At 47.1% G+C, this 12,510-nt stretch overlaps 1 protein-coding gene across 1 annotated transcript in view; it reads right to left on the reverse strand.

Annotated features, from left to right (window-relative positions):
* Nucleotides 1-12,510, reverse strand: part of IARS1 (isoleucyl-tRNA synthetase 1) — a 237,217-nt gene that overhangs the window by 11,592 nt on the left and 213,115 nt on the right. The window contains exons 29-33 of the mRNA XM_073562980.1: nt 9,114-9,290; nt 8,903-9,014; nt 8,146-8,271; nt 7,920-8,063; nt 7,710-7,841 (exon numbers count right to left, since the gene is read on the reverse strand). Coding sequence (XP_073419081.1) covers nt 7,710-7,841; nt 7,920-8,063; nt 8,146-8,271; nt 8,903-9,014; nt 9,114-9,290 — 691 coding nt within the window. The remainder of the gene's footprint in view (nt 1-7,709; nt 7,842-7,919; nt 8,064-8,145; nt 8,272-8,902; nt 9,015-9,113; nt 9,291-12,510) is intronic.

Consider the following 12,510-nt stretch of genomic DNA (forward strand, 5'->3'; position numbering starts at 1 on the left):
ATGAACACTGACCGGTGACATCACTGAATTCGCACATATACACAGATGAACAGTGACCGATAACATCACTGAATTCACACATATACACGGATGAACACTGACCGGTGACATCACTGAATTCACACATATACATGGATGAACACTGACCGATGACATCACTGAACTCACACATACACGGATGAACACTGACCGGTGACATCACTGAATTCACACATATACACGGATGAACACTGACCGGTGATGTCACTGAATTCACACATATACACGGATTAACACTGACCGGTGGCATCACTGATTACGCACATATGTATATACACGGATGAACACTGACCGATGACATCACTGAATTCACACATATACACGGATGAACACTGACCGGTGACATCACTGATTACGCACATATACACGGATGAACACTGACCGGTGACATCACTGTTTACGCACATATACACGGATGAACACTGACCGGTGACATCACTGATTACGCACATATACACGGATGAACACTGACCGGTGACATCACTGATTACGCACATATACACGGATGAACACTGACCGGTGACATCACTGATTACGCACATATACACAGATGAACAGTGAGGCGTTTGCTGCGAGTAGGGCTCTTTCTGCTTTATCCCCACTGCGTTCGGTTAGGTCGCCTATGTTTTATGTCACCTAGTCATTCTTTATGCTATATTGGCTGTTGTCGGGTGAATTTTGTGAAGGGTTTTAGGTACAGTGAGGGTAAGCCCATGGTGAGTGGGGGCGCCACAACTTACGTTGCTTTTAGTGTGCCAACCTCTGCGGTAAGGTAGTATCAGACAATGGGGCTGAAAGTGCGGAGTCAGACCAGTAGCCCTCAGGATGGAAGTCTCACATCTTAGGCTGGTTTCACATTTGTGTCTGTGTGCACAGCGTTTGATCCACATAGATCCGCATGCGTCATGCGTACATATATTTAACATGGTGTACGCAGGGCATGCGTTCGCTTGCGGATGTGTATGCATGCGTCATTTTGCGGTGTGTGGCAGTGTCCGGCAAATGCAACATGTTCCATTTTTTGAGGAATCAAAAATCTGTCAAATTTGCACATGCGGATGAGTGCATCAAAAAACGTATTACTGTCTATGGGAATGCATGCGTACGCATGCGTTATTCAAAATACATATAGAAATCCCAAGAGACACACCCATTTTTGTCTGACGTCATATCAAACGCATGCGCATAAAGAACGCTAACGCATGCAAAAACGTATACAAATGCAACTTTTTTTTACGTCATGCGCAAGATGCACATAAAAACGCTACGCAAACATGTGTTCTGTATGCGCTTGCGGATGATACGCTGCGGACTCGAACGCTAATGTGAACCTAGCCTAACAAAATACCACGATCTGTGTGGAAATGTCGGTAGTTTTCCTTTGTGTATATAATAAAATGAGTGTTTTATCCTTAAGGAAGGGAAGGTTTTTTATACGATGGTGTTATTGGATGTACTCTAAGGGTACCGTTACAATTATCGATGCACCAGCGATCCCGACAACGATATGGATCACTGGTGCATCGCTAAGTGGTCGCTAGTGAGCTGCCACACAGGCAGATCTCACCAGCGACATCGCTGGGGTCGGGGGTCGCTACTTACCTGTCAGACGAGGCGATCCTGACGTCCTCCCGCCCGTGTCCACGCATCGCTCGTCGGCGCCACAGGAAGCCCCGCAGGAAGCGCCCGACAAGAAATGATCCAGGACGTTCTCGCGCGACCAGCGATAATCAGCGGGGGAGCCGGTCGGAGGTAAGTATCACACATAGCGATATCGCTAGCAATATCGCCGCTACGTCACAAAACCAGTGACGTTACAGCGATACTATGTGTAATGGGGGCTTAAGGAACAATCACAAGTAATAAGGTTAAAAAATCCAAAGCCCCATACACACAGGAAGAAGCCTGCAGATTTCAGGCCTCAAGGCAGAATTGTAAAGTGTGAAATCTGCAGATACCGCGGAGCTCGACACTTAGATCAGTGGGTTGTGCAGGGAGAAGGCGGCTCAGACGAGCCAGTTACCTCGAAGATGGAGCAGCGTTGACACAAGGCAAAGAGCAAAAGAAATACTACAAACTCTGCCAGAGGCACGCAAGACACGCTGTCTGCCAGGGGCACGAAGGACGCACCGCACTGCCAGAGGCACGCAAGACACGCTGTCTGCCAGGGGCACGAAGGACGCACCGCACCGCCAGAGGCACGCAAGACACGCTGTCTGCCAGGGGCACGAAGGACGCACCGCACTGCCAGAGGCACGCAAGACACGCTGTCTGCCAGGGGCACGAAGGACGCACCGCACCGCCAGAGGCACGCAAGACACGCTGTCTGCCAGGGGCACGAAGAACGCACCGCCAGGGGCACGAAGGACGCACCGCACCGCCAGAGGCACGCAAGACACGCTGTCTGCCAGGGGCACGAAGAACGCACCGCCAGGGGCACGAAGGACGCACCGCACCGCCAGAGGCACGCAAGACACGCTGTCTGCCAGGGGCACGAAGGACGCACCGCACCGCCAGAGGCACGCAAGACACGCTGTCTGCCAGGGGCACGAAGGACGCACAGCACCGCCAGAGGCACGCAAGACACGCTGTCTGCCAGGGGCACGAAGAACGCACCGCCAGGGGCACGAAGGACGCACCGCACCGCCAGAGGCACGCAAGACACGCTGTCTGCCAGGGGCACGAAGAACGCACCGCCAGGGGCACGAAGGACGCACCGCACCGCCAGAGGCACGCAAGACACGCTGTCTGCCAGGGGCACGAAGGACGCACCGCACCGCCAGAGGCACGCAAGACACGCTGTCTGCCAGGGGCACGAAGAACGCACCGCCAGGGGCACGAAGGACGCACCGCACCGCCAGAGGCACGCAAGACACGCTGTCTGCCAGGGGCACGAAGAACGCACCGCACCGCCAGGGGCACGAAGGACGCACCGCCAGAGGCACGCAAGACACGCTGTCTGCCAGGGGCACGAAGAACGCACCGCACCGCCAGGGGCACGAAGGACGCACCGCCAGAGGTACGCAAGACACGCTGTCTGCCAGGGGCACGAAGGTTGCACCGCGAGAGGCACGCAAGACACGCTGTCTGCCAGGGGCACGAAGAACACACCGCACCGCCAGGGGCATGAAGGACGCACCGCACCGCCAGAGGCACGCAAGACACGCTGTCTGCCAGGGGCACGAAGAACGCACCGCCAGGGGCACGAAGGACGCACCGCACCGCCAGAGGCACGCAAGACACGCTGTCTGCCAGGGGCACGAAGAATGCACTGCACCTCCAGGGGCACGAAGGATGCACCGCACCACCAGAGGCACGCAAGACACGCTTTCTGTCAGGGGCACGAAGAACGCACTGCACCGCCAGGGGCACGAAGGATGCACCGCACCGTCAGAGGCACGCAAGACACGCTGTCTGCCAGGGGCACGAAGGACGCACCACACTGCCAGGGGCACGAAGGACGCACCGCACCTCCAGGGGCACACAAGACACGCTGTCTGCCAGGGGCACGAAAGACGCACTGTACCGCCAGGGGCAAGCAAGACACACGGTCTGCCAGGGGCACGAAAAACACACCGCACCGCCAGGGGCATGCAAAAATTAAAGATGTGTCTGACAGGATATCAGGACTCTTCAGACCTACAGATGACTACCCATTCCTGCTAATACATGTGGGGACAAATGACACCACGAGAAACGACCTGGAAACCATCTGCAGAGACTTTGAAGACTTAGGCAAGAAAGTGACAGAACTGGGAGCGCAGGTGGTCTTCTCTTCCATCCTCCCAGTGGATGGCCATGGAACAAGGAGGTGGAATAAGATTCTGCAGGTGAACAACTGGCTACGTCGATGGTGCCGTCAGCAACGATTTGGATTTCTGGATCATGGAGTGAACTACTTATACGATGGACTACTTGCTAGAGATGGGGTGCACCTTACGAAGACTGGTAAGCATGTATTTGGAAGTCGCCTTGCTACACTTGTAAGGAGAGCTTTAAACTAGAACAACATGGGAAGGGAAGCAAAAGACCAGAAAAAGCCATACACCTGACAAATGCTATTGAGAACTCTGCTATTAGAAGTGGAAATGAAGAACAAAGACGAAAGAATCTAATTAATAAAAATATTGGAGAAAGAGAAACCAATCACAAACTAAAATGTTTCTATACTAATGCACAAAGCATGGGCAACAAACAAGGAGAATTGGAACTACTAACACAGGAAAAGAAATATGATGTCATTGGAATCACTGAAACTTGGTGGGACAATACACATGATTGGAATACAAGACTAGAAGGATACAACTTATTTGCAAGAAACAGACTTGATAAACGAGGAGGGGGTGTCGCATTGTATGTTAGAAACGCGTATATCTGCACAGAGATTGAAGCTTCAGAGACTGGGAGTTCTGTGGAAACTGTTTGGGTAAGAATACAAGGACAGAACAATGGAAAGGACACCATTGTAGGCATTTACTACAGGCCGCCTGTGCAAGCTGAAGATATGGATGAACTCTTTATGCATCAAATGGCCAAGTTCTCCCAAAAATATGACATAGTTGTCATGGGAGATTTCAACTATCCAGACATTTGTTGGGAATCTCTCTCAGGCAAAACTAACAGGTCAAGGAAATTCTTATCCTCTCTTGCTGACAACTTTATCTTCCAAAAGGTAAGGGAGAAAACAAGGGGAACTGCTACCTTGGATCTAATCCTTATAAACAGGGAGGAAATGGTTGAGGAGGTAAAAGTGGCTGGGACCCTAGGAGGTAGCGACCATGCTATTTTAGAATTTTGGATAACTAGAGGCGGAAGACCTGTGAAGACTCAGACGTCAAGGTTAGATTTCAGAAAGGCAGATTTTAAGGGATTCAGAAAGAGAATTGGAGGGATCCAATGGCTGGATATCCTTAAAGACAAAAATGTCCAGGAAGGATGGGAAATCTTGAAAAATGAAATTCTCAAAGCACAGTTGTTAACAATTCCGAAAAGAGGGAAGAATAGGAAGCATTTAAGGAAACCAGGATGGGTGAACACAGAACTTAAGCACATGCTAAAAAGGAAGAAAAAAATGTTTATAAAATGGAAAGAGGGAGGCATATCTAAAGAAGAATATAATGCTGTCTGCAGAACCTGCAGGGCACAAATCAGATTATCTAAAGCTGAAAATGAACTGAGGCTTGCAAGAGATGTCAAAAGCAATAATAAAGGATTTTGGGGATATGTCAAAAGTAAAAGAAAAGTCAAAGATGCTATAGGATTTTTACAGGATGAAAATGATGAAATGGTAAGACAGGATGTTGAGAAGGCTGAACTTTTAAATTCCTATTTTGCATCTGTTTTCTCTCAGAAAGGAAATGCAACATCAACTGTTATTCACTGTCCTATTAAGGGAATAGAAGAATCCAAGATATCTATAAACAGAAAGATAGTGAGGAAACACTTAGCTAACCTAAATGAATTCAAGTCTCCAGGTCCAGATGAATTACACCCCAGAGTACTGAAGGAGATAGCAGAAGAAATTTTTGAACCCCTCTCCATAATCTTTGAAAATTCTTGGAGAACAGGAGAAGTGCCAGAAGACTGGAGAAGAGCAAATGTTGTTCCTATCTTCAAAAAGGGGAAGAAGGTGGACCCAGGCAACTATAGGCCGGTGAGTCTGACTTCTATACCAGGAAAGATCTTTGAACAAATTATTAAACAACATGTATGTCAATACCTGGATAAGAATGAAGTGATTAAACAGAGTCAGCATGGGTTTCTAACTAATAAGTCATGTCAGACTAACTTAATTTCCTTCTATGACGGTATCACTGATTGGGTGGATCAAGGAAATGCTGTAGATATAGTATATCTTGACTTCAGCAAAGCATTTGACAAAGTCTCTCATACAATCCTTATTGAAAAAATGACTAAGTATGGAATGGACAAGGCAACTGTTAGGTGGATTCATAACTGGCTTAGTGATCGGACCCAAAGAGTGGTCGTAAATGGCTGCACATCCAGTTGGAAGAATGTCTCAAGTGGGGTACCACAGGGCTCTGTCCTGGGCCCTGTATTGTTCAACATCTTTATCAACGATTTAGATGAAGGAATTGAGGGTAAACTGATTAAATTTGCTGATGACACAAAGCTAGGAGGGATAGCTAATACTAGAGAAGAGAGAGAGAGGATTCAAAAAGATTTAAATAAACTGGAGAAGTGGGCAGCAACTAACAGAATGGTTTTTAACAGGGAGAAATGCAAAGTACTACATCTGGGCAATAAAAATGAAAAAAGCATATATAGAATGGGAGGAATAGGGCTAAGTGACAGCACATGTGAAAAAGACTTGGGTATACTAATAGATCACAGACTGAATATGAGTCAACAGTGTGATGCAGCAGCAAAAAAGGCAAATGCAATTCTAGGATGTATTAACAGAAGCATACAGTCTAGATCACGTGAAGTCATTATTTCCCTCTACTCCTCTTTGGTCAGACCTCATCTGGAATATTGTGTCCAGTTTTGGGCACCACATTTTAAAAAAGACATCAACAAACTGGAGCAAGTTCAGAAAAGAGCGACCAGAATGGTGACCGGTCTGCAAACCCTGTCTTATGAGGAAAGGTTGCAGGATTTGGGAATGTTTAGTTTGCAAAAGAGAAGACTGAGAGGAGACTTAATAGCTGTCTACAAATATCTAAAGGGCTGTCACATTGTAGAAGGATCAACTTTATTCTCATTTGCACAAGGAAAGACTAGAAGCAATGGGATGAAACTGAATGGGAAGAGACACAGATTAGATATTAGAAAAAACTTTTTGACAGTTAGAGTGATCAATGAGTGGAACAGGCTGCCACGAGAAGTGGTGAGTTCTCCTTCAATGGAAGTCTTCAAACAGAGGCTGGACAGACATCTGACTGGGATGATTTAGCGAATCCTGCTTTGAGCAGGGGGTTGGACCAGATGGCCCAGGAGGTCCCTTCCAACTCTACGATTCTATGATTCTATGATTCTAAGACAACTTAACAAGTGGTACACACAAAAAATAAGGTGCAAATACTAAAGACACTAAAATGGAGATCTAAGGGGGAACATTTACCCTTGTGGACAGTGACATGCTGGGCCCGCCAGTGTGAGGGGACGTATAAGCCATGAGACACCTCCTCACAGGTCCAGCATGTCACTCTTTACAACATTCCCCTTAGTTCCCAGTCAGATGCGTCTCACAAAGCCAAACCAGATCTCATACTCTGCACTGACGAGGGGCAACAGCCTGAAACTCATTGTCTGCAAATTGGGATTCTGGTGTGGATTTTATTCTGAGTCATGTGGTATGGCTCGTTAATGACTTTTAGGTTTGCCACTTCCAATCGGTGGCACTAGTGTCCTCGTCCTCTCTGAAGAGACAATTTGTATACTAATAAGGAGCAAATTACTCTGGAATAATGAAGACAGCAGTGATGATTGGGGGCCCGTGTGATTCTGCCGTTCCTCCCTCTCCGTTACATCAGCAGCTCCTCTGAGGATTATCTGCTACTCAGGGACAGTCTGATGGCCTCCGCAGCCTCTTGGCAGCATGACCTTCTGAAGGCCGGGACCGGCTAGCACCCAGCAGGTCCCCGGATGACTTAAGTTGTGTTCGGAGTGTCGTCCCTGTAATTCCTCTCATGCTTCAGTTCTCTTACCGCCACTCATAGCAGCATCAACATACAAGCGGAAGCGTCGGCTTCTCAGCCCGAACACTCGGGCAACCTCATGGCTCAGCTTCTGGTAGTTTAAGACATTTTTCCCTACAGGGTTTTGCAGAAGAAGAGTTCCTGGTAAGACAGAAAAGCAGTGAACTCCTGTGTGCCGCCCTCACCAGCCACATCGCTGCCATGAAAGTCCCAACCTACCTTGAGCATCTGTGCCCAGCAGTCTCAGGTTGACGTACTGGCAATCCAGAGGATCTCCAAGACACGGCACAAGTGGGGCATGTCCGGAGGTGACACTCAACATCTTTCCATGTAAGCTCAGAAGGTTGGCATCACTCATTAATTCTACAGAGGACGAGAACAGAGCATCAGAAAAAGCTAGTGGCGAAAGGGGAGTCCGGCGGAAGGGGAGTCCGGATCTGGCTACCTTTGTCTCCATCGTATACGGACAGCCGTGTGATCCCCAGCTGAAATATCCCGGACACTGCAGATCTGAGTTCAGACAAGCTGGAAATGGCGGTTCCTTTGGGATTCTCCAGCAGCAGAAAGCCACCTGTAAACCAGTTAATACAATGAAGCTGACAAAGTGATGATGTAGCTATGGATGGTCTTGGAGAGGAATCACTATCAGAATGTCAGGGACCACAACCCACTAAACTCACAACCCACTAAACTCTAAGGCACAGCCACTATCATGGCCAATTTACCACAGAAGGACTCAAGTGTCGGTGGCTCAGTGGTTAGCGCTGCAGCCTGGGGTCCTGCAGCTGGGGTCCTGGGTTCAAATCCCACCAAGGACAACATCTGCAAGGAGTTTGTATGTTCTCCCCGTGTTTGCGTGGGTTTCCTCCGGGTACTCCGGTTTCCTCCCACACTCTAAAGACATACTGATAGGGAATTTAGATTGTGAGCCTCATCGGGGACAGTGATGAAAATGTGTGCAAACTGTAAAGCGCTGCGGAATATGTTAGCGCTATATAAAAATAAAGATTATTATAAAGATTAAGTGTGACTGTCCAACAATATGGAGTCCACTGGTCCATCATGATCTACCATTGCCATGTCCTCACTATGTGTCTGTAGATGAAGAGTCCCATGGATCCGGTCAGCCGCCAGTCTCTGGCAGTGAAATAGCGGCAGGAGTGTGATACAAGAAGGACACAGATCAGGGATTCCAGTCTTACCTTGTTCTGTGCCGTTAATAGCTATATTCAGCTTGACGTAGGCACAGGCAGGACCGGTCATGGCATGGGGGAAACCTCGGACCAGGGTTATCTCCAGATCAGAACCTTTCAGCTGTACAAAAGTATCTAGTATTAATATCTGCATCTGAAAGCTCCAAATTGGGAGGAACATGTGGACAGGATGGTGTCGGCAGCGCAACACTCCACTTACCTGCGTTATCTCCTTTATTATAACACTGGATGAGGGGGATACCGGATATGGAAGAAGAGGAGACTTAACAGTGGCCAAAATAAAATCTGTGTGTCCCTGGATGACGGAGTGCAGGTAGCCTCCCTGCGGCTGAACCTGGTAGTAGATGCTTATCTCATCAGTGGGAACCAAGTTTCCCTGGGGAATTTGAAAGCAAAAGCATGAGCATTACCCTCAAGAGTGTGTCGGAGCGCTCGTCTCTTGTGATCTAACACATCAAGATACCATTACTGGTCACAACACAATCTGGCCAATCACTGTTCACCTTCCTGCTAGTCATCCTCTCCTGCCAGGCTGCATCCACAATAGTGGCACATCAGGCCTCGGCCGCCAACACCAATGACCTGATAATTTGCCAGGACTGGAGGACTCCTGAGGCTCATCAGACCAGGAGCAAGGACTCTTACACGGACAGGTAAAAAAACCTGGGCACTCAGAGTAGATGAGATTAAATAAATGATTTAATATGCAATCAAACAATAAAGGTTCCCAAACGTTTCAGTTACATTAGACCTTCCTCAGGGTCCTATTGTCCAACTGAAAAGATCTTAGATTGTGTTTTATCTCCTGGGTCAGCTAGGAAGAGCGGTTCAAACAGACGCGGTGGACCCCGTGTTAGTGCAGCCCAGCTGACCCAGGCGATAAAACCAGGGCTGTGGAGTCGGTAAGCCAAACCTGCGACTCCGACTCCTCAATTTCCCTTACACCGACTCCCTGACTCCGACTCCCACACATATTGCTTATATTTAAGTGAAAAATTTATTCTAGTACAATGTGAACATCAGACATTAAATCATTTCTTTGATCCAATAATCAAGATATTTTGATAGAACAGAATATATATATTTATAGGAATACAAAAACTGAATACACTATGTAATATCGATTACATATATACAGTACAGGCCAAAAGTTTGGACACAACTTCTCATTCACAGAGTTTTCTTTATTTTCATGACTATGAAAATTGTAGATTCACTCTGAAGGCATCAAAAAAGGAGATAGCAACGATGATCGCTTCATGCTGTAAAGGCGCTTCCACAGGTTACATCATATATACGTTTCACACTTTTTTGTTAATTATATAATTCCACATGTGGTAATTCATAGTTTGCACCCGTTCTCCCGCTGATATGCTTCCTTATTGAAAAAATGGCTAAGTATGGAATGGACAAGGCAACTGTTAGGTGGATTCATAACTGGCTTAGTGATCAGACCCAAAGAGTGGTCGTAAATGGCTGCACATCCAGTTGGAAGAATGTCTCAAGTGGGGTACCACAGGGCTCTGTCCTGGGCCCTGTATTGTTCAACATCTTTATCAACGATTTAGATGAAGGAATTGAGGGTAAACTGATTAAATTTGCTGATGACACAAAGCTAGGAGGGATAGCTAATACTAGAGAAGAGAGAGAGAGGATTCAAAAAGATATAAATAAACTGGAGAAGTGGGCAGCAACTAACAGAATGGTTTTTAACAGGGAGAAATGCAAAGTACTACATCTGGGCAATAAAAATGAAAAAAGCATATACAGAATGGGAGGAATAGGGCCAAGTGACAGCACATGTGAAAAAGACTTGGGTATACTAATAGATCACAGACTGAATATGAGTCAACAGTGTGATGCAGCAGCAAAAAAGGCAAATGCAATTCTAGGATGTATTAACAGAAGCATACGGTCTAGATCACGTGAAGTCATTCCCTCTACTCCTCTTTGGTCAGACCTCATCTGGAATATTGTGTCCAGTTTTGGGCACCACATTTTAAAAAAGACATCAACAAACTGGAGCAAGTTCAGAAAAGAGCGACCAGAATGGTGACCGGTCTGCAAACCCTGTCTTATGAGGAAAGGTTGCAGGATTTGGGAATGTTTAGTTTGCAAAAGAGAAGACTGAGAGGAGACTTACTAGCTGTCTACAAATATCTAAAGGGCTGTCACATTGTAGAAGGATCAACTTTATTCTCATTTGCACAAGGAAAGACTAGAAGCAATGGGATGAAACTGAATGGGAGGAGACACAGATTAGATATTAGAAAAAACTTTTTGACAGTTAGAGTGATCAATGAGTGGAACAGGCTGCCACGAGAAGTGGTGAGTTCTCCTTCAATGGAAGTCTTCAAACAGAGGCTGAACAGACATCTGACTGGGATGATTTAGCGAATCCTGCTTTGAGCAGGGGGTTGGACCAGATGGCCCAGGAGGTCCCTTCCAACTCTACGATTCTATGATTCTATAATAAAGCCTTCCGTGACTACACTACCCGGTGAGTGCCGTTATTTTTCTGCTATTTTTTGCTATGTGGATTAGCTTATTTTCCATGAATGTGCACCTAAGGGTAAAACAGTTATATTGCCGGCTGCGTCTCTTTCATACACTTATGATGGTTCGGGCGTAGCCAGGATCAAACCTAGGGGGGGCAGAATCTCATACTGTTCCGCAGAACCTCATACTGCACACCTCAGCTGCTGCAGAACCACATACTGCACACCCCTACACTTGAAAATAAAGCCTGCACCTTAAGAAGATGTGGTGATGAATGCAGTCTATTTATTCCAACTATCAATTGATGTTGATGTGTTACTGAAGACAACCAATGCCTGTCCTGGGCGTCCTTTTGGGCAGCTATGAGGTGTTCCTGACTGATGCTAAAAAAAACGGAGTGTTAAGGGGGTTTTACACTAAGCGATATCGCTAGCAATATCGCTTAAACCTCACTGGTTTTGTGACGTTATAGCGATATTGCTAGCGATATCGCTATGTGTGATACTTACCAACGACCGGCTCCCCCGCTGTCCATCGCTGATCGCGCGAGATTGTCCGGCTCCATTTCTCGTCGGGCGCTTCCTGCTGAGACTTCCTGCTGTGACGACGAGCGACGCTGGACGCGGGCGGGAGGACGTCAGGATCGCTGTGTGTGAAAGGTGAGTATCGTGCGCTGCGTCGCTGCTGCATCGCTGTGAGATCTTTCTGTATGAAAGCCCACTAGCGATCATTTAGCGATGCATCAGCGATCCTGACCGCGTCATATCGCTGGTCGGATCGCTGGTGCATCGCTAAATGTAAAAGGGCCTTTAGTCTGTGTGCTACTTGGCTTTCATCCTTTTTGGTAGAGATAAGATATGGATAGACAGATATGGATAAATGGATAGATAGAGCAGATTTCTAATCTGCTTTTGCCATTGAAAACATTAACTGACTCCACGACACCGACTCCGCAGCCCTGGATAAAAAGCAATCTGAGATCTTTTCAATTGGGCAATAGTCCCCTGAGGAAGGTCTAATGTAACTCAAACGTTTGGGAACCTTTACTGTTTGATTGCATATTAAATCATTTGATCTCATCTACTTGGAGTGTCCAG

The sequence above is a fragment of the Dendrobates tinctorius genome, unplaced genomic scaffold (genome assembly GCF_039654945.1).
Source record: "Dendrobates tinctorius isolate UK_male_01 unplaced genomic scaffold, ASM3965494v1 ptg000375l, whole genome shotgun sequence".
NCBI classification, from domain to species: Eukaryota; Metazoa; Chordata; class Amphibia; order Anura; family Dendrobatidae; genus Dendrobates; species Dendrobates tinctorius.